This window comes from Anomaloglossus baeobatrachus, chromosome 1 (genome assembly GCF_048569485.1).
Source record: "Anomaloglossus baeobatrachus isolate aAnoBae1 chromosome 1, aAnoBae1.hap1, whole genome shotgun sequence".
Lineage (NCBI taxonomy): Eukaryota > Metazoa > Chordata > Amphibia > Anura > Aromobatidae > Anomaloglossus > Anomaloglossus baeobatrachus.
The window spans coordinates 720,033,608-720,059,488 of NC_134353.1; the positions used below are offsets into that span (position 1 = coordinate 720,033,608).

Here is a 25,881-nt window from a genome sequence, read left to right on the forward strand (position 1 = left end):
AAAGTCCGGAGTCGGACGAAGAACCACCTTGTCTTGGTGAAACACCAAAAAGGGAGATTCCGAAGAGAGCGCAGCCAAATCAGAAACTCTCCTGAGAGAAGTTATGGCTACTAGAAAAACAATTTTCTGTGAAAGTCTAAACAAGGGAACCTCCCTAAGAGGCTCAAAGGGGGGTTTCTGTAAGGCCGTGAGGACCAGATTAAGGTCCCAGGGATCCAAAGGCCGCCGGTAAGGAGGAGTGATGTGAGCTGCGCCCTGCATGAAGGTGCGCACCTGAGCCAGTCGGGCGATACGCCGCTGGAATAATACCGACAGAGCCGACACCTGTCCTTTGAGGGAATTGAGGGACAGTCCTAGCTGTAGACCAGACTGTAGAAAAGACAGGATGGTCGGCAAGGAGAACGGCCAAGGAGCATGGTCGGAAGAGCGACACCAGGACAGGAAGATCCTCCAAGTCCTGTGATAAATCTTGGCCGAAGAAGACTTCCGAGCCTGAGTCATAGTGGAGATGACCTCAGAGGGAATACCTGAAGCCGTCAGGATCCAGGACTCAAGAGCCACGCCGTCAATCTGAGAGCCGCAGAATTCTGGCGGAAAAACGGACCTTGAGAGAGAAGGTCTGGGCGGTCTGGGAGATGCCACGGCACCTCTACAGACAGGTGGAGCAGGTCTGGGTACCAAGCTCGCCTGGGCCAGTCCGGAGCAATGATTATGACCCGACGGCCCTCCATTCTGATCTTGCGCAGAACCCTGGGCAAGAGAGCTAGCGGGGGAAACACGTAAGCCAGACGGAACTGGGACCAATCCTGAACCAGCGCATCCGCTGCGAAGGCCTGAGGATCGTGGGAGCGAGCAACGTAAACCGGAACCTTGTTGTTGTGCCGGGATGCCATTAGATCCACTTCCGGAGTACCCCACTTGCGGCAGATTGACCTGAAGACTGCCGGGTGTAGGGCCCACTCGCCGCTGTCCACGGTTTGACGGCTGAGATAATCGGCCTCCCAGTTTTCTACGCCTGGGATGTGGACTGCTGATATGGTGGACTTGGAGTCCTCCGTCCACTGGAGGATTCGTTGAACCTCCAACATCGCCAGGCGGCTGCGAGTTCCACCCTGGTGATTGATGTAGGCAACCGTTGTCGCGTTGTCCGACTGGACTCGAATGTGCCTGCCCGCCAACAGGTGGTGCAAGGCTAGGAGAGCTAGAAACACAGCTCTGATCTCCAGCACATTGATCGGGAGGGCTGATTCGGACGGAGTCCAAGTGCCCTGTGCTCGGTGATGAAGAAAAACTGCTCCCCAACCGGAGAGGCTGGCATCTGTGGTGAGAATCACCCAGGACGGAGTCAGGAAGGAGCGTCCCTGTGACAGAGAGAGGGGCCGAAGCCACCACTGAAGAGAGCTCCTGGTCTGTGGCGACAGAGCCACTAGCTTGTGCAGGGAAGAGGTCCGCTTGTTCCAACAGCGGAGAATGTCCAACTGCAGGAGACGCAGATGGAACTGTGCAAATGGAACCGCTTCCATTGACGCCACCATCTGACCCAGCACCTGCATGAGGTGTCTGATGGAATGACGGCGGTGCCTCAGCAGAGAGGAACTGCTGTTTGACCAAGGGCAGCTTCACAAGTGCCGGCAGAGTCTCGAATTGCATCCCTAGGTACAGAAGCCCCTGGGTCGGGGTCAGAGTGGACTTGGGCAGGTTGACAAGCCACCCGAACTGAACAAGCGTGGCGAGAGTGAGCGAGACACTCCGCTGGCAGTCTGCCCTGGATGAGGCCTTGACTAGAAGGTCAACCACTGCTGCCATAACCTTGGTGAAAACACGAGGGGCCGTGGCTAACCCGAAGGGGAGAGCCACGAATTGGAAATGTTCCTCTCAGATTGCAAAGCGGAGCCAACGCTGGTGTGAAACCGCGATAGGCACGTGCAGATAGGCATCCCTGATGTCGATGGATGCCAGAAAATCTCCTTGGGTCATTGATGCAATGACTGATCTCAGAGACTCCATGCGAAAATGCCGCACCTGAACATGCTTGTTGAGAAGCTTGAGATCCAGGATGGGCCGGAAGGAACTGTCCTTCTTGGGGACTAGAAACCTCTGAACCGTTCCTGAGCGGGAACCGGAACAATAACACCGTTGGCCTGCAGGGATGCCATGGCCTGAGAGAAGGCGGCGGCCTTGGAGCAGGGGGGGGTGGACAGAAAAAAATCTGTTTGGCGGGCTGGAAGAAAATTCTATCCTGTAGCCGTGGGAGAAGATATCCCGCACCCACTGATCGGAGACGTGTTGAAACCACACGTCGCCAAAGCGGGAGAGCCTGCCACCGACCAAGGACGTTGCTGGCTCAGCCAGATAGTCAAGAGGGGGCTGCCTTAGTGGCAGCGGCTGCTCCGGACTTCTGAGGACGCGGCTTTGCGCGCCAGATGGGTTTACGATCCTTGGCTGCGGTAGTGGACGAGGCTGAGGGCTTAGAGGCTGACCAGTTAGAGGAACGAAAGGAACGAAACCTCGATTGGTTCCTGCCCTGGACAGGTCTCTTGGCTTTAGCTTGTGGCAAGGAAGTACTCTTCCCTCCAGTAGCTTCCTTAATTATTTCATCCAGTTGTTCACCAAACAGCCGGGACCCAGCAAAGGGGAGGCCCGCAAGGTACTTCTTAGAAGAACCGTCTGCCTTCCACTCTCGAAGCCACAAAATCCTGCGGATCGCGAGAGAGTTAGCGGAGGCCACCACCGTGCGGTGAGAAGCCTCCAGAATGGCAGACATGGCGTAGGATGAAAAAGACGAAGCCTGAGAAGTTAAGGCCTCCATCTCAGGCATAGAGTCCCTGGTGAGGGAATGTATCTCCGCCAGAGAGGCAGAGACTGCCTTAAGAGCCCACACTGCCGCAAAAGACGGGGAGAAGGAGGCTCCTGCCGCCTCATATACAGACTTGGCCAGAAGGTCAACCTGGCGGTCAGTGGGATCCTTAAGAGAGGTGCCATCAGCCACCGCTACGACTGTGCGGGCTGAGATTCTAGACACCGGAGGGTCTACCTTTGGGGACTGAGCCCACTCCTTCACCACATCTGGTGGAAAGGGAAAACGGTCATCAGAACTACGCTTTGGAAAGCGTTTGTCAGGACAGGCCCTGGGTTTGGTGACAGTGGCCTGAAAACTGGAGTGGTTAAACGTACTCCGAGCCTTCTTAGGTGAGGCAAACTGATGTATCTCCACCAGAGAGGCTGGTTCCTCTGACACTGGTGGCGTGAGGTTCAGAACGGAGTTAATGGACGCAATCAAGTCACTAACATCCGCATCATCCTCAGACAAGGCAATGGGGTACCTAGAGCTAGCGTCTGAACCCACAGTAAAAGTATCCTCCTCGCCCTGCACCTCGGCCCGTGAATCAGAGCCGTGGGACGAGGAAGGAGAAGGGTCCCTGCGTCTCCGTTTAGGAGGACGGGGTCCTAAAACATGCTCTGAGGGCTCTGCAGAGCTCGGAGCAACAGAGGCGGCCTGAGAAGGAGGCTGATGCATGGTCAGCAGTGTCCGGGACAGTTGTCCCATAGAGTCGGCAAAAGACTGGGAAATAGCTCTGGAAATAGATGCTACCCAGGCTGGGGGATCAGTCACCGGGACTGGAGCAGCCGGAGGAACCCCTGAGGAGGCTCCAGGCTGAGGGACCACCATGTTAGAGCAGGCATCACAATGTGGGTATGTGCTTGGCTCTGGCAGAATGAGCTTACAAGCAGTGCATATAGCGTACAGCTTTGCAGCCTTGCTCCTAGTGACAGACATGCTGCTGAGGTGGAGGCTCTGCAGCTAGAATACACTCCTATAGAATGCCCTGAGAGTGTATAATAAAAAGACCACAACCAGAGGTTGTGGCTTACCAGACCGCTCTCTGTGTGCCCTCCGGATTCCACAGCTCAGACCCCCAGTGAAGCGTCAGCCTTCCCCAAAAGGAGCAGCTGCAGCATCCAGCGCCAATCAGTGTAAGAACGGTGAGAAAATGGCGCTGGAAGGAGGAGGGGGGCAAGGGAAGCCCAAGAGCGGGAAACCGGAGGGCCAAGGAGAGATCCAGGGGAGGGAACATCTCCACAGAAAGGAGTGTCCTCCCCTCTGCTGGCCGGCCGGTGGGCGGCGCCACGCTATGCATCTGCATGAATGACATGCAGGGAAGCCGAAACCGAAACTAGGCCCAAACTGAAGCCGGGGCTAGATTTTTAACATGCGGCCGACGAGCAGGCACCCCCGGCGCGGTTCTCCGGAAAAACACCGAGAACCGGCCGGAATTACAGTAAAAAACAAACAACATACTCTCCCCTCAATAAAAGTACCCGGGACCCCTGAAAAACGTCTCAATACTTAGCTTTTGAGACGCAGGGCCATGTCCCTGAGGGAAGGTCAAATGCTCCGTCCAGCAGGAACCTGACAGGGCTGCGGATGGAGACCGGTCTCCAGCACAGCAGAGAGGACCGTGATGGCTCCCACTTCAAACCAGAGCCTGAAAAGGATGTTGAAGGAGCGCGGCATGTGAAGGCTCCAGCCTTGCAAAGTCAACCTTAACAGCACCGCCGACACAGTGGGGTGTGAAGGGACATGCCGGGAGTCCAGATTGGACCCGCTTTTCTTCCATATCTTTAAAAACAAAATCTTAAAAATGAAAAAAATCAAAGAATGCATGTGTGTGTGTGACCTCCTGAAACACAAAGCATTGAACTGGTTAGATTGTCATCCAGGGGGTGTATATAGCCCGGCGGGAGGAGCTACATGTTTTGAGTGTAGTACTTTGTGTGTCCTCCGGAGGCAGTAGCTATACACCCCATGGTCTGGGTCTCCCATGGAAGGAATGATGAAGAAAATACACATTGCATCTTATACCCAACATCAGTTTTTAAAGTCTCGGACGGGGGACTATTTTTTCCTTTGACACCTATATGAGCTTATGGTCTCTATTCCGGAGAATTCTTTCATTATTTTTGGGATGGGCGGGGAGTTCTAAACTGTGTCATTTATATTAAGATTTTTTTTGTGAAGCAAATAAAGAAAAAAAAAGATTTTGTAGATTTTTTTTTACTATTCAGGTATCACATTGAATAACTATGTAGGTTCTTATAGCTTTAATATATGTTTCTGCAGTATGTGTTTTACACTATTTAGCGAGATCTTTTTATAACATTTTCTCTCAGGTTTTATATGCACATAAGTCCACCATAAGGTAAAAATAAACAAACCCTCATGTGGGGGACATTACATTTTTTTTTTCACCAGAGCCCAAATTACATACAACCCCCCCAATCTATGCCTTCAGTCCCAGCAACTCTGCGATGTCAAAACAACTACGGTAGCATTCATAAGGTTATTAGGTCCAATACAAGATCAGCAGGGTCAATCCTTCAATTTACTACATAGCACTCGCTCAGCATTAAATAGAGGGATACAGAAGGCAGAGTTGGTAATAAAACACTTCTGCCATTTCTCCTCTTGTCTTGTACACGAGGACCATTATGTTCCTGCTAGAATGAAGGAGTATTAATGAAGTATCACAAGACCTTTTAACAAAAAAGACTGGCTACACTGGAATGGTCTAAGAAATGCTATAAGACCCTGTGTATTTTTCCCTTTCTGCGCAGCCTTGGTAGTCCGTGGAGCTAGACTGAAACTCTACAAACCACCTGCTACGTCCACCCCAGCTTCTGATTAGTAGGCCTGGCTTGATGTCATTGTTGTAGCATGGCATAACCATGACAATGTGCCAGGACTTCTAATTAGAAGAGGCGCCAAGTGATGTCAGCAGGAGGTACACAAGGCTCTATCTAGTCTGGCAGCCACAGATTACTGACCAAGGCTGCTTCACATCAGCGTTTTTTTTGACGGACGTCAAAAAACGGCAAACGCATGTGACAGGATCCTTGACAAATCCGTTGTCAATTGAAAATACCTTGAAGTGACTCGCAGTAAGATGCGCTTGCATGTGTTATATACCGGATCCGTTGGTTTGCGGTTTTTACTTTGTTTTAAAAATGCTACTTGTAGCGTTTTTTGAGCCGCGTCCAAATACTGCATGCCACTGGATCCTGACTGTACCGCATGTGAACGGTGGTATGTGCTGATAGAAAGGATCCAGTTTGCCCCCCCCCCAAATCTTGAGAGAAAGTGGGGGGGTGCATCTAAAGGGTGAATGCTATTGGTGGCAATTTCGGTACAGAACATTTTAGAATGGTTCACATTTATCTCGTGCTCTTTGCTGAGCACTTACATTAGGGTTTCCATCTACATCTCCGAAATACATGATTCAGGTAAAACCTCCGACGGATCCATTCACTAATGAGGCAGCAGAGTTACTCTGGACTCAATTTGACCTCTGTTCAACAGTGTCCATCTTTTCAAAAGGTGAAAACTGTTAACCGCGCTGTGCATGTCTCATAAGACATGGAAAAAAAATGGACATTGCCAGCTCATAGGCCAGACAGGAGTTCAAAGTGACCTCCTCTGCCTCATTACAGTGACTTTTCTGTTAGGAATTTTGTCTGAATCATATCTTTCAGAGATTTACACGTTAACCTCAATATAAGCGCTCAGTGTAGAGCACAGGATAAATATGAGCTGCACCGTACTGTGATCTTTGGGAGGCAGAATGAACAAATCAACAGCAGTTGAAAAATTAGATTTATTTATTTATTTAATTTTTTTCCGAAATACATGATTCGGGTGAAACCCCTGACAGATTCATTCACTAATAAGGCAGTTACTCCAGATTTCGTTTGCCCTCTGTTTAGCGGTGCATAAAAACGTCGTTGATCACACTTTTCTGCACACCTAAAAAAGAAACGTAAAAAGATGGACAACCCCAGACCACAGTCCAGACGGGAGTTCAAATTCACACTCTGCCTCATTCCAGTGAATTTTCCATAGGGGATTTTCACTGAATCACATTTTTCTGAGATTTACAGGTAAACCTCAATGTAAGCGCTCAGTGTAAAGCGCAGGATAAATGTGAGCGGAGCTTTACTGCGATCTATGGCAGGCAGAATAAACAAATCAACAGCAGTTGAAGAATTGGATTACAATTTTTCAAGTCGTTCACTGTGTGGTATAAGGGATTAGGCAGCTTTATTCCTCAGGTCAGTACGAATACAGTGATATCAGATTTATATTTCATTTTTAGTTTTGGCTGCTATCACACTAAACACTTTCACAAAGAAGGGAATTTTGTTACTTACCGTAAATTCCTTTTCTTCTAGCTCCTATTGGGAGACCCAGACGATTGGGTGTATAGCTACTGCCTCCGGAGGCCACACAAAGCATTACACTAAAAAGTGTAAGGCCCCTCCCCTTCTGGCTATACACCCCCCGTGGGATCACGGGCTGCTCAGTTTTAGTGCTAAAGCAAGAAGGAGGAAAGCCAATAACTGGTTCAAACAAATTCACTCCGAAGTAACATCGGAGAACTGAAAACCGTTCAACATGAACAACATGTGTACCCGAAAACAACCAAAAATCCCGAAGGACAACAGGGCGGGTGCTGGGTCTCCCAATAGGAGCTAGAAGAAAAGGAATTTACGGTAAGTAACAAAATTCCCTTCTTCGGCGCTCCATTGGGAGACCCAGACGATTGGGACGTCCAAAAGCAGCCCCTGGGTGGGTAAAGAAATACCTCATGTTAGAGCTGCAAAGACAGCCCTCCCCTACGGGGAGGCAACTGCCGCCTGCAGGACTCTTCTACCTAGGCTGGCGTCCGCCGAAGCATAGGTATGCACCTGATAATGTTTGGTGAAAGTGTGCAGACTCGACCAGGTAGCTGCCTGGCACACCTGTTGAGCCGTAGCCTGGTGTCGTAATGCCCAGGACGCACCCACGGCTCTGGTTGAGTGGGCCTTCAGCCCTGATGGAACCGGAAGCCCAGCAGAACGGTAGGCTTCAAGAATTGGTTCTTTGATCCATCGAGCCAGGGTGGCTTTGGAAGCCTGCGACCCTTTGCGCTTACCAGCGACAAGGACAAAGAGTGCATCCGAGCGGCGCAGGGGCGCCGTGCGGGAAATGTAGATTCTGAGTGCTCTCACCAGATCTAGCAAATGCAAATCCTTTTCATACCGATGAACTGGATGAGGATAAAAGGAAGGTAAGGAAATATCCTGATTAAGATGAAAAGAGGATACCACCTTAGGGAGAAACTCCTGAATGGGGCGCAGCACTACCTTGTCCTGGTGGAACACCAGGAAGGGAGCCTTGGATGACAGCGCTGCTAGCTCAGACACTCTCCGAAGAGACGTGACCGCTACTAGAAAGGCCACTTTCTGTGAGAGTCGAGAAAGTGAAACATCCTTCAGAGGCTCGAAAGGCGTCTTCTGGAGAGCAACTAGTACCCTGTTTAGATCCCATGGATCTAACGGCCGTCTGTACGGGGGGACGATATGACAAACCCCCTGCAGGAACGTGCGCACATGAGAAAGTCGTGCTAGACGCTTCTGAAAAAACACGGATAGTGCCGAGACTTGCCCTTTAAGGGAGCCGAGCGACAAGCCCTTTTCCAACCCAGATTGCAGGAAGGAAAGAAAAGTAGGTAACGCGAATGGCCAGGGGGATACTCCTTGTGCAGAGCACCAGGATAAGAAAATCCTCCACGTTCTGTGGTAGATCTTAGCAGAAGTGGACTTCCTAGCCTGTCTCATGGTGGCAACGACCCCTTGGGATAATCCTGAAGACGCTAGGATCCAGGACTCAATGGCCACACAGTCAGGTTCAGGGCCGCAGAATTCCGATGGAAAAACGGCCCTTGGGACAGTAAGTCTGGTCGGTCTGGTAGTGTCCACGGTTGGCCGACCGTGAGATGCCACAGATACGGGTACCACGACCTCCTCGGCCAGTCTGGAGCGACGAGTATGACGCGGCTGCAATCGGATCTGATCTTGCGTAGCACTCTGGGCAAGAGTCCCAGAGGTGGAAACACATAAGGGAGCCGGAACTGCGACCAATTTTGCACTAAGGCGTCTGCCGCCAGAGCTCTTTGATCGCGAGACCGCGCCATGAAGGCCGGGACCTTGTTGTTGTGCCGAGACGCCATTAGGTCGACGTCCGGCACCCCCCAGCGGCGACAGATTTCCTGAAACACGTCCGGGTGAAGGGACCATTCCCCTGCGTCCATACCCTGGCGACTGAGGAAGTCTGCTTCCCAGTTTTCTACGCCCGGGATGTGAACTGCGGATATGGTGGATGCCGTGTCTTCCACCCACATTAGAATCCGCCGGACTTCCTGGAAGGCTTGCCGACTGCGTGTCCCTCCTTGGTGGTTGATGTATGCCACCGCTGTGGAGTTGTCCGACTGAATTCGGATCTGCTTCCCTTCCAGCCACTGCCGGAAGGCTAGTAGGGCAAGATACACTGCCCTGATTTCCAGAACATTGATCTGAAGGGTGGACTCCTGCTGAGTCCACGTACCCTGAGCCCTGTGGTGGAGAAGAAGGGAATTTTGTTACTTACCGTAAATTCCTTTTCTTCTAGCTCTTATTGGGAGACCCAGACGATTGGGGTATAGCTACTGCCCTCTGGAGGCCACACAAAGCACTACATTAAAAGTGCAAGGCCCCTCCCCCTCTGGCTATACCCCCCCCGTGGTATCACGGGTTCTCCAGTTTTAGTGCCAAAGCAAGAAGGAGGAAGCCAATAACTGGTTTAAACAAATTAACTCCGAATAACATCGGAGAACTGAAAAACCGTTCAACATGAACAACATGTGTACCCGCAAACAACAAAAAAACATCCCGAAGGACAACAGGGCGGGTGCTGGGTCTCCCAATAAGAGCTAGAAGAAAAGGAATTTACGGTAAGTAACAAAATTCCCTTCTTCTTCAGCGCTCTATTGGGAGACCCAGACGATTGGGACGTCCAAAAGCTGTCCCTGGGTGGGTAAAGAAATACCTCATGTTAGAGCTGCAAAACAGCCCTCCCCTACGGGGGTGTCACTGCCGCCTGCAGGACTCTTCTACCTAAGCTGGCATCCGCCGAAGCATAGGTATGCACCTGATAATGCTTGGTGAAAGTGTGCAGACTGGACCAGGTAGCTGCCTGGCACACCTGTTGAGCCGAAGCCTGGTGACGTAATGCCCAGGACGCACCCACGGCTCTGGTTGAGTGGGCTTTTAGCCCTGAAGGAACCGGAAGCCCCGCAGAACGGTAGGCCTCTAGAATTGGTTCTTTGATCCATCGAGCCAGGGTGGCTTTAGAAGCCTGCAACCCCTTGCGCGGACCAGCAACAAGGACAAAAAGTGCATCGGCACGGCGCATGGGCGCCGTGCGGGAAATGTAGATTCTGAGTGCTCTCACCAGATCTAGCAAACGTAAGTCCTTTTCATACCGGTGAACCGGATGAGGACAAAAAGAAGGCAAGGATATATCCTGATTAAGATGAAAAGAGGATACGACCTTAGGGAGAAACTCCGGAATAGGGCGCAGCACTACCTTGTCCTGGTGGAACACCAGGAAGGGAGCCTTGGATGACAGAGCTGCCAGCTCAGACACTCGCCGAAGCGATGTGATCGCAACAAGAAACGCCACTTTCTGTGACAGCCGAGAAAAGGAAACTTCCTTCAGAGGCTCGAAGGGCGGCTTCTGGAGAGCAACTAGTACCCTGTTCAGATCCCATGGATCTAACGGCCGCTTGTACGGGGGCACAATATGACAGACCCCCTGCAGGAACGTGCGCACCTTAGAAAGACGTGCTAGACGCTTCTGAAAAAACACGGATAGTGCCGAAACTTGCCCTTTAAGGGAGCTGAGCGACAAGCCCTTTTCTAACCCCGATTGCAGGAAGGAAAGAAACTTGGGCAATGCAAATGGCCAGGGAGACACTCCCTGAGCAGAGCACCAGGATAAGAAAATCTTCCACGTTCTGTGGTAGATCTTAGCCGAATTCGACTTTCTAGCTTGTCTCATTGTGGCAACGACTCCTTGAGATAATCCTGCAGATGCTAGGATCCAGGACTCAATGGCCACACAGTCAGGTTCAGGGCCGCAGAATTCTGATGGAAAAACGGCCCTTGGGACAGTAAGTCTGGTCGGTCTGGCAGTGACCACGGTCGACCGATCGTGAGATGCCACAGATCCGGATACCACGACCTCCTCGGCCAGTCTGGAGCGACGAGTATGATGCGGCTGCACTCGGATCTGATCTTGCGTAGCACTCTGGGCAAGAGCGCCAGAGGCGGAAACACGTATGGGAGCTGAAACTGCGACCAATCTTGAACCAAGGCGTCTGCCGCCAGAGCTCTTTGATCGCGCGACCTCGCCATGAATGCCGGGACCTTGTTGTTGTGCCGGGATGCCATTAGGTCGACGTCCGGCACTCCCCAGCGGCGACAGATTTCCTGAAACACGTCCGGGTGAAGGGACCATTCCCCTGCGTCCATGCCCTGGCGACTGAGGAAGTCTGCTTCCCAGTTTTCTACGCCTGGGATGTGAACCGCGGATATGGTGGATGCTCTGTCCTCCACCCACATTAGAATGCGCCGGACTTCTTGGAAGGCTTGCCGACTGCGCGTCCCTCCTTGGTGGTTGATGTATGCCACCGCTGTGGAGTTGTCCGATTGGATTCGGATCTGCTTTCCTTCCAGCCACTGTTGGAAGGCCAGTAGAGCAAGATACACTGCTCTGATCTCCAGAACATTGATCTGAAGGGTGGACTCCTGCGGAGTCCACGTCCCCTGAGCCCTGTGGTGGAGAAATACTGCTCCCCACCCTGACAGACTCGCATCTGTCGTGACTACTGCCCAGGATGGGGGCAGGAAGGATCTTCCCTGAGACAATGAGGTGGGAAGGAGCCACCATTGTAGGGAGTCCTTGGCCGTCTGGGAAAGCGAGACTTTCCTGTCCAGGGACGTTGACTTCCCGTCCCATTGGCGGAGAATGTCCCATTGAAGTGGGCGCAGATGAAACTGCGCAAAGGGAACTGCTTCCATGGCTGCCACCATCTTCCCTAGGAAATGCCTGCAGAAGAGATTGCACCCCTGTCTGTAGTGACCGCTGCTTGTTCAGCGGAAGCTTCACTATCGCTGCTAGAGTATGAAACTCCATGCCAAGATACGTTAGTGATTGAGTCGGTGATAGGATCGACTTTGGAAAGTTGATGATCCATCCGAAAGACTGTAGGGTCTCCAGCGTAGCATTCAGGCTGCGCTGACATGCCTCTTGAGAGGGAGCTTTGACCAATAAATCGTCTAGGTAAGGGATCACCGAGTGTCCCTGAGAGTGCAAGACTGCTACCACCGCCGCCATGACCTTGGTGAAGACCCGTGGGGCTGTCGCCAGACCAAATGGCAGAGCTACGAACTGAAAATGGTCGTCTCCTATCACAAAACGTAGAAAACGTTGATGTTCTGTAGCAATTGGCACGTGGAGATAAGCATCTTTGATGTCTATTGAGGCAAGGAAGTCTCCTCTGGACATTGAGGCAATGACAGAACGCAGGGTTTCCATCCGGAACTTCCTGGCGTGCACATATTTGTTGAGCCGTTTTAGGTCCAGAACAGGACGGAACGAGCCGTCCTTTTTTGGAACCACAAAGAGATTGGAGTAAAACCCTTGCCCTTGTTCCTGAGGAGGGACTGGGATCACCACTCCTTCCTCTCTTAGGGAGTCCACCGCCTGCAGCAGAGCATCTGCTCGGTCTGGATGTGGGGAGGTTCTGAAGAACCGAGCTGGAGGACGAGAATTGAACTCGATTCTGTACCCGCGAGACAAAATGTCCGTCACCCACCGGTCTTTGACCTGTGACATCCAAATGCCGGAAAAGCGGGAGAGCCTGCCCCCGACCGGCGATGCGGAGGGAGGGGGCTGGAAGTCATGAGGTAGCCGCTTTGGAAGTGGTACCTCCATTTGCTTTCTTGGGGCGCGTGTGAGCCCGCCACGAATCTGAGTTTCTTTGCGTCCTCTGAGTCCCTTTGGACGAGGTAAACGGTGTCTTGCCCGAACCTCGAAAGGACTGAAACCTCTGCTGCCACTTTTTCTGCTGAGGTTTGGTTGTTCTGGGTTGTGGTAAAGAGGAGTCTTTACCCTTGGACTGCTTAATGATATCAGCCAATGGCTCGCCAAACAGTCTATCTCTAGATAAAGGCAAACTGGTTAAACATTTTTTGGAACCAGCATCTGCTTTCCAGTCCTTTAACCACAAGGCTCTGCGCAAAACTACCGAATTGGCGGACGCCATTGAGGTGCGACTGGTAGATTCTAGGACCGCATTGATAGCGTAAGACGCAAACGCCGACATCTGCGTGGTAAGGTGCGCCACTTGCGGCACTGCTGGATGTATGATAGCATCCACTTTTGCTAAGCCAGCTGAAATAGCCTGGAGTGCCCATACGGCTGCGAATGCCGGAGCAAACGACGCGCCGATAGCTTCATAGACAGATTTTAACCAAAGGTCCATCTGTCTGTCATTGGCATCTTTAAGTGAAGCGCCATCCTCCACTGCAACTATGGACCTAGCTGCGAGTTTGGAAATCGGGGGGTCTACCTTTGGACACTGTGTCCAGCGCTTGACCACCTCAGGGGGGAAAGGGAAACGCGTATCTTTAGATCGTTTAGAGAAACGCCTTTCTGGGTGAGCGTCGTGCTTCTGGATTGATTCTCTGAAGTCAGCGTGATCCAACAAAGCACTCAATTTACGCTTGGGATAAAGGAAACGAAACTTCTCCTGCTCCGCAGCCGCCTCTTCTGCTGAAGGGGCTGGGGGAGAAATATCCAACAGCCTATTGATGGCTGAGATAAGGTCGTTTACCATGGCATCCCCATCAGGGGTATCCAGGTTGAGAGGGGTTCCAGGAATGGATTCCTGATCACTCTCATCAGACACATCACAGGGAGACTGATTGCGCTGAGACCCTGAGCAGTGTGATGACGTCGAGGGTCTTTCCCAGCGAGCTCGCTTAGGGTGGCTGGGGCTATCATCTGAGTCATAATCCTCGGCCTGTGAAGCCGGGGACCCCCCTGTGGGCTGGATTAATTCCAAGTGAGGGGGACCTGAGGACAGAGGCCTCGCCGTGCCCAAAGACTGAGCCCCATGCATAGATTGCAAGGTTTCAAGGATTTTTGCCATAGACACAGACATATTATCAGCAAAAACTGCAAAGTCTGTCCCTGTCACCGGGGCAGAACTTACAAGCGTCTCAGCCTGGGTCACTACCTCTCCTGACTCCGGCTGGCGAAGCAGCACCGGGTCGGAGCATTGCACACAATGGGGGTCATCGGAGCCTGCTGGTAGATTAGCCCCACATGCAGCACACGCAGTATACACAGCCCTAGCCTTGGCAGCCTTGCGTTTTGAGGATGGCATGTTGTTGCTTCCACAGAGGGATCTGGGAGATGCAGCCAGAAGCGACCTCACAGTGCAAGAAATACAATATCTCTATATCCTACACAGTACACCGATACACCGTGAGGCACTAGAGGGACCAGCACAGAAAAATCGCTTACCGCCCGCTTAAAAAGCGGGTGTGTGGTCGCCAGATAGCCCCTAGTCCAGGTCTCCCAGAGCCTTGCGTCCTTCCTCCAGCCAGACTGCATGTAATGGCTGCCGGCGTCCTGAGAGAGAAGGGGGGCGGGCCCTGGGCGTTCCTGGCTAAGAGCGGGAAGCCTGCTTCCCTCTGTGCCTAGTGTGAGGGCTGGAGCATGTAAATCAGGCTCCAGCCCTCGTCGCTGCTAGCGAACAGCGTCTCTCCCCTACCCTGAATGACAGGGTGGGGGCGGGAACGAATCGGAGCTGCCGGCGTCCTAGGCCCAAAAAGCCGGGGACTCAATTTATAACCGCCGCCGCCGTAAAAGCGCGGACGGCGGATCCCCGGCGCACCACAAGTCACAGCAGCGCCGCCCGGTCCAGAGGGGGTCGGCGCTGCGTTCCCATACACAAAAAATCCCCCAGTAATCTGTAGGGACACTAACTCCAACGTTGCGGTCCCCGGCGCACTACAACACCCAGCCAGCCCGGAGTGTGTCTGTGCCTGCCGGGGACACAGAGTACCTGTATGATGCAGGGCCTGTCCCTGATCGTACTCCTGCTCCGTCTCCATCAGGTTCTAATGGGTCTGTGGATGGAGCCCGGCGTCAGAGCTGAGAGGCCGGCAGGATCCCACTTCCACAGAGCCCTACCAGGGGATGTGGAAGGAAAACAGCATGTCAGGCTCCAGCCCTGTACCAGCAATAGGTACCTCAACCTTACAACACCATCCAGGGGTGAGAAGGGAGCATGCTGGGGACACTATATGTGTCCTCTTTTCTTCCATCCGAAATAGTCAGCAGCTACTGCTGACTAAAATCTGTGGAGCTATGCATGGAATGTCTGACCTCCTTCGCACACAAAGCTAAAACTGGAGAACCCGTGATACCACGGGGGGGGTATAGCCAGAGGGGGAGGGGCCTTGCACTTTTAATGTAGTGCTTTGTGTGGCCTCCAGAGGGCAGTAGCTATACCCCAATCGTCTGGGTCTCCCAATAGAGCGCTGAAGAAAAACTGCTCCCCACCCTGACAGACTCGCGTCTGTCGTGACCACCGCCCAGGATGGGGGTAGGAAGGATCTTCCCTGTGATAATGAGGTGGGAAGAAGCCACCATTGCAGAGAGTCCTTGGCCGTCTGGGAAAGGGAGACTTTCCTGTCCAGGGAAGTTGACTTCCCGTCCCATTGGCGGAGAATGTCCCATTGAAGTGGGCGCAGATGAAACTGGGCAAACGGGACTGCCTCCATTGCTGCCACCATCTTCCCTAGGAAGTGCATGAGGCGCCTTAAGGGGTGCGACTGACCATGATGGAGAGACTGCACCCCTGTCTGTAGTGACCGCTGCTTGTCCAGCGGAAGCTTCACTATCGCTGAGAGAGTATGAAACTCCATGCCAAGATACGTTAGTGATTGAGTCGGTGACAGATTTGACTTTGAAAAGTTGATGATCCACCCGAAAGTCTGGAGAGTCTCCAGCGCAACATTCAGGCTGAGTTGGCATGCCTCTTGAGAGGGTGCTTTGACAAGTAGATCGTCCAAGTAAGGGATCACCGAGTGTCCCTGAGAGTGCAAGACTGCTACCACTGCCGCCATGACCTTGGTGAAAACCCGTGGGGCTGTCGCCAGACCAAATGGCAGAGCTACGAACTGAAGATGGTCGTCTCCTATCACGAAACGTAGAAAACGTTGGTGTTCTGTAGCAATCGGCACGTGGAGATAAGCATCTTTGATGTCTATTGATGCAAGGAAATCTCCTTGAGACATTGAGGCAATGACGGAGCGGAGGGATTCCATCCGGAACCGCCTGGTGTTCACATGCTTGTTGAGCAGTTTTAGGTCCAGAACAGGACGGAACGAGCCGTCCTTTTTTGGAACCACAAAGAGATTGGAGTAAAAACCTTGCCCTTGTTCCTGAAGAGGAACAGGGATCACCACTCCTTCTGCTCTTAGAGAGCCCACTGCCTGCAGAAGGGCATCTGCTCGGTCGGGATGTGGGGAAGTTCTGAAGAACCGAGGCGGAGGGCGAGAACTGAACTCTATCCTGTACCCGTGAGACAAAATGTCTGTTACCCACCGGTCCTTGACCTGTGGCAGCCAAATGTCGCCAAAGCGGGAGAGCCTGCCACCGACCGAGGATGCGGAGGGAGGAGGCCGAAAGTCATGAGGCAGCCGCCTTGGAAGCGGGTCCTCCGGTTGCTTTCTTGGGGCGTGAGTGAGCCCGCCAGGAATCTGAGCTCTTTTGCTCCTTCTGAGTCCCTTTGGACGAGGAGAATTGGGCCTTGCCCGAGCCTCGAAAGGACCGAAACCTCGACTGCCACCTCCTCTGTTGAGGTTTGCTTGATCTGGGCTGGGGTAAGGAGGAGTCTTTACCCTTGGACTGTTTAATGATTTCCGCCAATTGCTCACCAAACAGTCTGTCTACAGATAATGGCAAGCTGGTTAAACATTTTTTGGAAGCAGAATCCGCTTTCCATTCCTTTAACCACAAGGCTCTGCGCAAAACCACAGAGTTGGCGGACGCCATTGAGGTACGGCTCGTAGAGTCCAGGACAGCGTTGATAGCGTAGGTCGCAAACGCAGACATTTGCGAAGTTAAGGACTCCACTTGCGGCACTGCTGGACGTATGATAGAGTCCACCTGTGCCAGACCAGCTGAAATAGCTTGGAGTGCCCACACGGCCGCGAATGCTGGAGCAAACGACGCGCCGATAGCTTCATAGACAGATTTCAACCAAAGGTCCATCTGTCTGTCATTGGCATCTTTAAGTGAAGCCCCATCCTCCACTGCAACTATGGATCTAGCCGCAAGCCTGGAGATTGGGGGATCCACCTTTGGACACTGGGTCCAGCGTTTGACCACGTCAGGGGGAAAGGGATAACGTGTATCCTTAAGACGTTTGGAGAAACGCTTGTCTGGATAAGCATGGTGTTTCTGGACTGATTCTCTGAAGTCAGCGTGGTCCAGAAAGGTACTCAGTTTACGCTTGGGATACCTGAAATGGAACTTCTCCTGCTGTGCAGCTGCCTCTTCTGCTGAAGGGGCTGGGGGAGAAATATCCAACAGTCTATTGATGGCCGCTATAAGGTTATTTACCATGGCGTCACCATCAGGAGTATCCAGATTGAGAGCGGTCTCAGGATTAGACTCCTGATCACCCTCCTCTGTCTCATCATACAGAGACTCGTCTCGCTGAGACCCTGACCAGCGTGATGACGTGGAGGGTCTCGCCCAGCGAGCTCGCTTAGGCTGCCTGGGATTGTCATCCGAGTCAGAGCCTTCAGCCTGAGATGCCTGGGACCCCCTAGAAGCACGGATTAGCTCCAACTGAGGGGGACCGGGGAACATTGACACAGCAGTGTCCATGGTCTGAGTAACTGGCCTGGCCTGCAAGGTCTCTAGGGTTTTTGTCATAGTCACAGACATCTTGTCAGCAAAAACTGCAAACTCTGTCCCCGTCACCGGAACAGGGTTCACCGGTGACTCTGCCTGGGCCACTACCACCATAGACTCCGGCTGACGAAGTGGCACAGGGACTGAACATTGCACACAATGTGGGTCATTGGAACCTGCCGGTAGATCAGCCCCACAAGCGGCACAAGCAGCGGATACAGCCTGTGTCTTGGCACCCCTGCGTTTTGCGGATGACATGTTGTTGTCTCCTCAGAGCAATATAGGGTATACAGCCAAGAAGCGACCTTACAGTGCAATATATATATATATATGGTACAGAGAAAAAAGTACACCAATATAACACTGTGGCACTAGTGGGGCCAGCACTAATGTGCTGCTTACCGCCCGCTTAACGCGGGTGTGTGGTCGCCCGAATCCCTTGTCTGGGTCTCCCAGAGCCTGTGTCCGTTCCCCAGCCAGACTGCATGCAGGAATGGCTGCCGGCGTCCTGTGGAGAGGGGCGGGCCCTGGGTGTGTTCAGACGAAAAGCGGGAAACTTGCGTCCCACTGTGCCCAGTGAGAGGGCTGGAGTATGTAAATAAGACTCCAGCCCTCGGCGCTGACTATAGAACAGCGTCTCTCCCTTTCCCTGATTGACAGGGTGGGGGCGGGAACGAAGCGGAGCTAGGCCGCAAAAGCCGGGGACTAGATTTATAAGCGCCGCCGTCCGGTCGGCGCGAAGTCCCCGGCGCACCACAAGTCTCAGCCGCGCTGCCGCTCCAGGGGCGGCCGGCGCGGCGGTCCCCAACACATAAAGTCCCTCAGAGAAGCTGCAGTGACTGTAACCCCCGCGCGCAGCGCTACTGTCCCCGGCGCACTAGCACACCCAGCAAGTCTGGAGTGTGCGCGGCCTGTCCATACGGGGACACAGAGTACCTGAATGTTGCAGGGCCTTGTCCCTGAACGGTACCCAGCTCCGTATCCAGCAGGTTCTACGGGTCTGTGGATGGAGCCCGGCCTCAGGGCTTGGGGGCCGGTAAGATCCCACTTCCCCAGAGCCCTCAGGGGGATGGGGAAGGAAAGCAGCATGTGGGCTCCAGCCTCCGTACCCGCAATGGGTACCTCAACCTTAACAAACACCTCCAATAGGAATGGGGTGAGAAGGGAGCATGCTGGGGGCCCTATATGGGCCCTCTTTTCTTCCATCCGATATAGTCAGCAGCTACTGCTGACTAAACAGTGGAGCTATGCGTGGATGTCTGACCTCCTTCGCACAAAGCTTGAAAACTGAGCAGCCCGTGATCCCACGGGGGGTGTATAGCCAGAAGGGGAGGGGCCTTACACTTTTTAGTGTAATGCTTTGTGTGGCCTCCGGAGGCAGTAGCTATACACCCAATCGTCTGGGTCTCCCAATGGAGCGCCGAAGAAATAAACGTTTGTGCATCACTGAATTTTGTTTTTCTGCCGACTGTCATGTGAGGGCTTGTTTTTTATGGGATAAGTTGGAGGGTTTATTTGGTACCATTTTGGGCCACACTTTTTACATTTACCGTGTCTTAAAAGTGTTAACACAGCTTTATTTCTCAGGTCAGTACGAATACAGCGATACCACATTTATTTTTTTCAATGCTTTATGCCTCTTTTACACCATAAAAACGATTTTTAGAAAAAAAAAATATATAGTATATGCATTGCAGTATTCTGAGAGCTACAGCTTTTTTATTTTTCACTAACAGACTTGTATGGCGACTTATTTTTTGTAGGACAAAGTGATGTTATTAGATACCATTTTTAATTTATATGTGCTTGTTTTAGCGCATTTTATTCCACTTTTATTGTCAGCTGTATGATGAAAACACAGATTATTCTTTTACAGTGTTCACTTAAGGGGTTAACTAGTGTCACAATTTTATAGATCGGCTTGTTTCGGACGCGGCAATACCAAACATGTGTACTGTGTTAGTATAATTTTTATTTTAATTTTTTTTTTTTTTTTTTTTACTTCATCACTCAGCCCCTCTATGGAACATTACCTTTTATTGCCATGATTGCTGATATAATGTACTGCAATGCACCAGCATTGAAATACATTATATCTCTCAGTGCTGCACTGACACAAGCCTCTGAGATCATGCTTCTGGCATGATCCCAGAGGCTTTCTGTAGCTGGGTGACCCAGAGATTGTCATCACGACCATAGCAACGATCAGGGCTTCGCAATGATGTCTTGGGGACACCAATCGGATGGGAGAGGGAGCACTCTTGCTCTCCCAGCCCCCTAAATGCTGCGATCGATATCAATCACGGCATTTAAGGGCTTTAACAGCCAGAAATGGAGCAGGGACATCCATGGCTGTGAAAAGGTGCCGTGTAAGCCAAGGTTCCAGCAGCAATCGTGTGGGCACAGCTCCTGTAGCGACAAGTTCCAGTAGCAACAATTAGCATTTATTACTATAATTGATAAATGAAAAAAATGACAGCACTTTGAAACCAATAGTTGAGAAGAGAGCCTAAATTTATGGACAACCTGCCGTCCTGTGCAGACCCCAATCACCATTTGGTTTCAAGGGATTTCAGTTTCACTTGTGGATAACAATTGTGAGACGTTCGCGTATTAAATCCTAGCATATTATAAAAATGAACTTTAACATTACTACCGTAACCGCACCAAGAATCTCTACCTTGGATACGGTTAGAAACAAATTAAGAATAACCCAGATACAAAAACAGATAAATGAGGAGACAAGAGAGATAGATGCCCCCAAAGAGCAGCTTTCAAGAGACAGTCTCCAAGGACTGGGAATAGACTAAATATGTGACTTACTATCTGCTGTGCTTTCTGTCTCGGTGGTGGGAGCAGGTGCAACATTAGCAGCCAGCTGGGAGGCCATCTTCTCATTCTGTGCCTTCCTGACAAGAGCTGCAAGTGGGTGGTCAGGATCGATCACTTTTAAAGGCTACAAAATAAAACATAAAAAAAAGGTTCAGAAAATGTACAATTCACAAAAAGACAACTTCTAAAACAAAGAGCTGCCATACAGGAATACAGCAGAGAATGGAAACATGGTTATATCAGTCTCAGAGCTGCTCATTGCACAAGTAGATGATGGATGACTCAAGGGGCTTTAAAAAAAAAGGAGAATTTTGTTTACTTACCGTAAATTCTTTTTCTTATAGTTCCGACATGGGAGACCCAGACCATGGGTGTATAGCTTCTGCCTCCGGAGGACACAAAAAGTACTACACTAAAAAGTGTAGCTCCTCCCTCCGAGCATATACACCCCCTGGATGACAAATCTAGCCAGTTTAGTGCAAAAGCTGAAGGAGGACATCCACCCACATGTAGAGATAGAGTAAAACCCGGAATAACCGGAACCTCTGTCTACAACAACAGCCGGTGAAAACACACGGAACAAGAACTGCCAACAGGCAACAGGGAGGGTGCTGGGTCTCCCATGTCGGAACTATAAGAAAAAGAATTTACGGTAAGTAAACAAAATTCTCTTTTTCTTCATCGTTCCTTATGGGAGACCCAGACCATGGGACGTCTCAAAGCAGTCCATGGGTGGGAAATAAACAGAAACTGAGAAGTAGGCAAAACCTAACTTCACAAATGGGCGACAGCCGCCTGAAGGATGCGTCTGCCCAAGCTCGCATCTGCCGAAGCATGAGCATGCACTTGGTAGTGCTTCGAAAAGGTGTGCAGACTAGACCAAGTGGCAGCCTGACAGACCTGCTGAGCCGTAGCCTGGTGCCTGAAAGCCCAAGAGGCACCGACAGCTCTGGTCCAGTGCGCCTTAATCCCCGGCGGGGGAGGCCCCTGAGAACATTGGTAGGCATCGGATATGGCCGACCTAATCCAACGAGCAAGGGTCGGTTTAGAAGCCGAGAGACCCTTGCGCTGACCTGTGGTTAGCACAAAAAGAGAGGTGCACCGCCTAAGAGCGGCGGTGCGTGACACATAGATCCGGAGCGCCCGCACCAAATCTAAAGTATGCAACGCTTTCTCAAAGCGATGCACAGGGGACGGACAAAGGGAAGGCAATGAAATGTCCTGGTTAAGGTGGAAAGGAGACACCACCTTTGGGAGAAAGTCCGGAGTCGGACGGAGAACCACCTTGTCTTGGTGAAAAACCAAAAAGGGTGACTCCGAAGAGAGCGCAGCCAAATCAGAGACTCTCCTGAGAGAAGTTATGGCCACCAGAAAGACCACTTTCTGTGAAAGTCGAAACAAAGAAACCTCCCTAAGAGGCTCAAAGGGGGGTTTTTGTAAGGCCGTGAGCACCAGATTAAGGTCCCAGGGATCCAAAGGCCGCCGGTAAGGAGGAATGATGTGAGATGCGCCCTGCATGAAGGTGCGCACCTGGGCCAGTCGGGCGATACGCCGCTGGAACAACACTGACAGAGCCGAGACCTGTCCCTTGAGGGAATTGAGGGATAGTCCTAGCTGCAGACCGGACTGTAGAAAGGACAGGATGGTCGGCAAAGAAAACGGCCAAGGAGCATGGCCGGAAGAGCGACACCAGGACAGGAAAATTCTCCAAGTCCTGTGGTAAATCCTGGCCGAGGAAGACTTCCGAGCCTGAGTCATAGTGGAGATGACCTCGGAAGGAATGCCTGAAGCCGTCAGGATCCAGGACTCAAGAGCCACGCCGTCAATCTGAGAGCCGCAGAATTCTGGCGGAAAAACGGACCTTGAGAGAGAAGGTCTGGACGGTCCGGGAGATGCCACGGCACCTCTACGGACAGACGGAGAAGGTCTGGGTACTAAGCTCGCCTGGGCCAGTCTGGAGCAATGATTATGACCCGACGGCCCTCCATTCTGATCTTGCGCAGGACTCTGGGCAAGAGAGCTAGAGGGGGAAACACGTAGGCCAGGCGGAACTGGGACCAATCCTGAACCAGCGCGTCCGCTGCCAAGGCCTGAGGATCGTGGAAGCGAGCCACGTAAACCGGGACCTTGTTGTTGTGCCGGGATGCCATTAGATCCACTTCCGGAGTGCCCCACTTGCGGCAGATTGACCAGAACACTGCCGGATGCAGGGCCCACTCGCCGCTGTCCACGGTTTGACGGCTGAGATAATCTGCCTCCCAGTTTTCTACGCCTGGGATGTGGACTGCGGATATGGTGGACTTGGAGTCCTCCGTCCACTGAAGGATACGTTGAACTTCCAACATTGCTAGGCGGCTGCGAGTCCCGCCCTGGTGATTGATGTAGGCAACTGCTGTTGCGTTGTCCGACTGGACTCGAATGTGCTTGCCCGCCAACAGGTGGTGAAAGGCTACGAGAGCTAGGAGCACAGCTCTGATTTCCAGCACATTGATCGAGAGGGCTGATTCGGACGGAGTCCAAGTGCCCTGTGCTCGGTGGTGGAGAAATACTGCTCCCCAGCCAGAGAGACTGGCATCCGTGGTGAGAATCACCCAGGACGGGGTCAGGAAGGAGCGTCCCTGAGACAGAGAGAGGGGCCGAAGCCACCACTGAAGAGAGCTCCTGGTCTGTGGCGACAGAGCCACTAGCCGGTGCAAGGAAGAGGTCCGCTTGTCCCAAAAGCGGAGAATGTCCAGCTGCAGAGGACGCAGATGGAACTGGGCAAAGGGAACCGCTTCCGAATTGAACAAGCGTGGCGAGAGTGAACGAGACACTCCGCTGACAGTCTGCACTGGATGAAGCTTTGACTAGAAGGTCGTCCAGGTAAGGAATCACTGCCAACCCCTGGAGGTGCAGAACCGCAACCACTGCTGCCATGACCTTGGTGAATACACGAGGGGCCGTGGCTAACCCGAAGGGGAGAGCCACGAATTGGAAATGTTCCTCTCCGATTGCAAAACGTAGCCAACGCTGGTGTGAAACTGCAATTGGCACATGCAGATAGGCATCTCTGATGTCGATGGATGCTAGAAAATCTCCTTGGGTCATTGAGGCAATGACCGATCGCAGAGATTCCATGCGAAAGTGCCGCACCTGAACATGCTTGTTGAGAAGCTTGAGATCCAGGATGGGCCGGAAGGAACCGTCCTTCTTGGGGACTAGGAAGAGGTTTGAGTAGAAACCTCTGAACCGTTCCCGGGCGGGAACCGGTACAATTACTCCGTTGGCCTGCAAGGATGCCACGGCCCGAGAGAAGGCGGCGGCTTTGGAGCAGGGGGGAGTGGACATAAAAAATCTGTTTGGCGGGCTGGAAGAAAATAATATCCTATAGCCGTGGGAGATGATATCCCGCACCCACTGATCGGAGACGTGTTGAAACCACACATCGCCAAAGTGGGAGAGCCTGCCACCGACCAAGGACGTTGCTGGCGCAGCCAGATAGTCAAGAGGAGGCTGCCTTAGTGGCAGCGGCTCCTCCGTTCTTCTGAGGACGCGGCTTCGTGCGCCAGCTGGGTTTTCGATCCTTGGCTGAGTTAGTGGACGAGGCTGAGGGCTTAGAGGATGACCAGTTAGAGGAACGAAAGGAACGAAACCTCGACTGGTTCCTGCCCTGGACAGGTTTCCTGGTTTTAGTTTGTGGCATGGAAGTACTCTTCCCGCCAGTAGCTTCCTTAATAATTTCATCCAGTTGTTCACCAAACAGCCGGGACCCAGCAAAGGGGAGCCCAGCAAGGTACTTCTTGGAAGAAGCGTCTGCTTTCCACTCTCGAAGCCACAAGATCCTGCGGATCGCGAGGGAATTAGCGGAAGCCACCGCCGTGCGGTGAGAAGCCTCCAGAATGGCGGACATGGCATAGGATGAAAAAGCCGAAGCCTGGGAAGTTAAGGCAACCATTTCGGGCATAGAGTCCCTGGCGAGGGAATGTATCTCCGTCAGAGAAGCAGAGACTGCCTTAAGAGCCCACACTGCTGCAAAAGACGGGGAGAACGAGGCCCCTGCCGCCTCATATACAGATTTTGCCAGAAGGTCAACCTGGCGGTCAGTGGGATCCTTAAGTGAGGTGCCATCGGCCACAGATACAACTGTCCGGGCTGAGATTCTAGACACCGGAGGATCTACCTTTGGTGAATGAGCCCACTCCTTGACCACTTCTGGTGGAAAGGGAAAACGGTAATCAGAACTACGCTTTGGGAAGCGTTTGTCAGGACAGGCCCTGGGCTTGGTCACAGTGGCCTGAAAACTGGAGTGGTTAAAAAACATACTCCTTGCTCTCTTAGGTGAGGTAAACTGGTGTTTTTCTACCAGAGAGGCTTGTTCCTCTGACACTGGTGGATTGAGGTTCAGTACGGAATTAATGGACGCAATCAAGTCACTAACATCCGCATCACCTTCAGATAGATCAATGGGGTACATAGAGGTAGCGCCCGAGCCCACAGTAAAGGCATCCTCCTCGCCCTGCAATTCAGCTCGTGAATCAGAGCCGTGGGACGAGGAAGGAGAAGAGTCCCTGCGTCTCCGTTTAGAAGGACGGGGTCCGGGAACAGATGAAAAATCCTCTGTGAGCTCTGCAGAGCGAGTCGGAGCAGCAGAGGCGCCCTGAGAAGGGGGCTGATGCATGGTCAGCAGAGTCCGGGACAGCTGTCCCATGGAGTCGGCAAAGGACTTGGAGATAGCTTTAGAAAACGATGCTACCCAAGCCGGGGGTTCAGCCACCGGGGCTGGAGCAGCCGGAGGGACCCCTGGGGAGACTCCAGGCTGAGGCACCACCATGTTAGAGCAGGCATCACAATGTGGATATGTGCTCGGTTCAGGCAGTATGAGCTTACATGCAGTGCATATAGAGTAAAGCCTTGCAGCCTTGCTCCTAGTGAGAGACATGCTGCTGAGGTGGAGGTTCTGCAGTAAAGAACACACTCCTTCAGAATGACCCCCAGAGAGTGTACAAGAAAGTCCACAACCAGAGGTTGTGGCTTACCAGACCGTTTTGTGTGCCCTCCGGATTCCACAGCTTGGACCCCCAGACAGATGCAGTAGCTGCAGCAGCCAGCGCCGATCAGTGTGTAAACGCTGATAAAATGGCGCCGGAGTGAGGAGGGGGGGCGGGGTTTAGTCCAAGAGCGGGAACCGGAGGGCCAAGGAGAAATACAGGGGA

At 52.3% G+C, this 25,881-nt stretch overlaps 1 protein-coding gene across 3 annotated transcripts in view; it reads right to left on the reverse strand.

The window, feature by feature from the left end:
* Positions 1 to 25,881, reverse strand: part of SFSWAP (splicing factor SWAP) — a 237,666-nt gene that overhangs the window by 153,821 nt on the left and 57,964 nt on the right. For all 3 annotated transcript variants that reach the window (XM_075322143.1, XM_075322151.1, XM_075322159.1), the window contains one exon: positions 20,681 to 20,813. In XM_075322143.1, coding sequence (XP_075178258.1) covers positions 20,681 to 20,813 — 133 coding nt within the window. The remainder of the gene's footprint in view (positions 1 to 20,680; positions 20,814 to 25,881) is intronic.